The following is a 2500-nucleotide window of genomic DNA, read 5'->3' on the forward strand; positions in this document are numbered from 1 at the left end:
GGCCGCCCAGCAACCCACTGCCGCAGTCACTGTGCCACCTGCCACGTCCACAAACAGATCCACAGAACAGGAGACTACATCATCGGAAATCACCAGAGCTGTCACCACCACCACCACCACCACCATTCCTACCACCACCAAACCACCGGTCACCCCCGCCAGAGGAACTACTGTAGTTACTGCCGATACCACAGACGCCAATACCACTAGCACTACCACCACCACCGCCGCCATTAATGCCACCACTATGGCCACCACTAACGCAACCAGCACAGACAACGCCACATCAGAGGACGTCATCCTTAGTGGGGCTCACGTGCCTAATGTAACATCTTCATCATCTGGCGTCTGCTTTGGTAAGACAGAGGTAAGTAGTAACTGAGACGGGTGATTCTTACTCCTTTGTGATATCGTGTCACGTTATTACTGTTCCACCTTTACTTCACCTTTGCGAACCTTAAGATAAACCTTAAAAAAAAACAAAAAAAAACATGAAGGTTAGGTTAAGGTGAATCAGATCAGATGAGTATCTTAAGTTAGATTACGTTAATTAGATTAAAATGCTAGTAACAGTCCTTGTTCTGTTTATTAGGACTGCCATCGCGCAAAATCGTTCTATTGTTGGAATGCTAACTTTGTGCCTTCAGCCCTTTCACTGAACTAAGGGAAAGGTGGAGTACAGGACAAACCTAGGATTCTTACCTCCCAAAGAAAACGTAAAAGTATAAAGTTTACACAAATTCTCTTACGTACATAACATGAGCATTTGGCTTAAAACTTATCATTATCGGTAATGGTAATGCAAGAGAAAAATGTGGATTTGAAAATAATGAACACAAATTTCCTATTCTATAAGAACATAGCACAAGAACATAAGAAATTAAGGGAAGGTGTTAGGCTGTATAGAGTCATGGCTTAGTGACAGGCGACAGAGAGTGGTAATAAACGGCTCGAAATCCGAGTGGGGTCATGTAATTAGTGGGGTGCCACAGGGATCAGTATTAGGGCCATTGTTATTTCTAATGTATATCAATGACTTGGATAGTGGAATTAGTAGTGATGTTAGTAAATTTGCGGATGACACAAAGATAAGTAGATTAATTAGGTCAGAATCGGATGCCATCGCCTTGCAGGCAGACTTAGATAAAATGAATGAATGGACGGATAGATGGCAAATGCAATTTAATATCAATAAATGCAAAGTGCTTAGCGTAGGTAGAGGAAACCCACACAATAGGTACACATTAGACAGCCAAACTCTGGTAGGTACAGGGTACGAGAAAGATTTAGGAGTTATAGTTAGCTCTGAACTCCGTCTAGGGAAGCAATGCATAGAAGCCAGAAACAAGGCAAATAGGGTACTAGGATTTATTTTTAGGAGTGTTAAAAGTAGAAGGCCGGGAGTAATATTAAAGTTATACTTGGCGCTGGTCAGACCTCATCTAGACTACGCGGTGCAGTTCTGGTCCCCACATTACAGGAAAGATATAGGTCTATTAGAATCAGTACAGAGGAGAATGACTAAAAGGATACAGGGGATGAGGAGTATTCCTTACGAGGCGAGGTTGAAGCTGTTGAATTTACATTCTTTAGAGAGACGTAGGTTAAGAGGGGACCTGATAGAAGTCTTTAAGTGGTATAAGGGTTATAACAAGGGAGATGTAAGCAAAATTCTTAGGATCAGCAACCAGGGTAGAACAAGAAATAACGGGTTCAAGCTTGAAAAATTTAGGTTTAGGAAGGAGATAGGGAAAAATTGGTTCTCAAATAGAGTGGTAGACGAGTGGAACGGACTCATGTAGTTAGTGCTAGGACACTAGAGAGCTTTAAGAGAAGATTAGACAAGTTTATGGATGGGGATAACAGATGGAAATAGGTAGGTGTGTTTCATACAGGGACTGCCACGTGTAAGCCTGGTCGCTTCTTGCAGCTTCCCTTATTTCTTATGTTCTTATGTTCTTATGAAACCATCAGGACTACACGTGGCAGTCCCTGTATGAAACATACCTACTTTATGTTTTTCATGTTCCACCAATTTCCACCTTTCGTCCCCATCCATAATTTTTTTCTAATCTTACTTTAAAGCTCTCTAATGATTCAGTACTAGCAACCTGATTACTGAGTCCGTTCCATTCATCTACCACTCTATTTGAGAACCAATTCCTTCCTATCTCTTTCATGAATCTAAATTTTTCAAGCTTGATTCCGTTATTTTTATTTATTTATTTTTTTTCTATCCTGAATATTGATCCTGAGAATTTTGCTCACGTCCCCTTTGTTATAACCACTTAAAGACTCCAATCAGATTTCCTCTCAACCTCCGTCTCTCTAAGAAATATAATTTTAATAAATTCAGTCCCGTTTGGTAAGGAATACCCCTCATCCCTGTATCCTTTTAGTCATTCCCATTTGTACTGATTCTAATAGATCTATATCCTTCCTATAATATGAAAACCAGAACTGCACAGCATAGTCTAGATGAGGTCTGATCAGAGCCAAA

At 40.7% G+C, this 2500-nt stretch overlaps 1 protein-coding gene across 1 annotated transcript in view; it reads left to right on the forward strand.

Annotated features, from left to right (window-relative positions):
- Positions 1-2500, forward strand: part of LOC135088877 (mucin-5AC-like) — a 13157-nt gene that overhangs the window by 3608 nt on the left and 7049 nt on the right. The window contains exon 3 of the mRNA XM_063983939.1: positions 1-367. This exon is cut by the window's left edge and continues 482 nt beyond it. Coding sequence (XP_063840009.1) covers positions 1-367 — 367 coding nt within the window. The remainder of the gene's footprint in view (positions 368-2500) is intronic.

This window comes from Scylla paramamosain, chromosome 32 (assembly GCF_035594125.1).
Source record: "Scylla paramamosain isolate STU-SP2022 chromosome 32, ASM3559412v1, whole genome shotgun sequence".
NCBI lineage: Eukaryota > Metazoa > Arthropoda > Malacostraca > Decapoda > Portunidae > Scylla > Scylla paramamosain.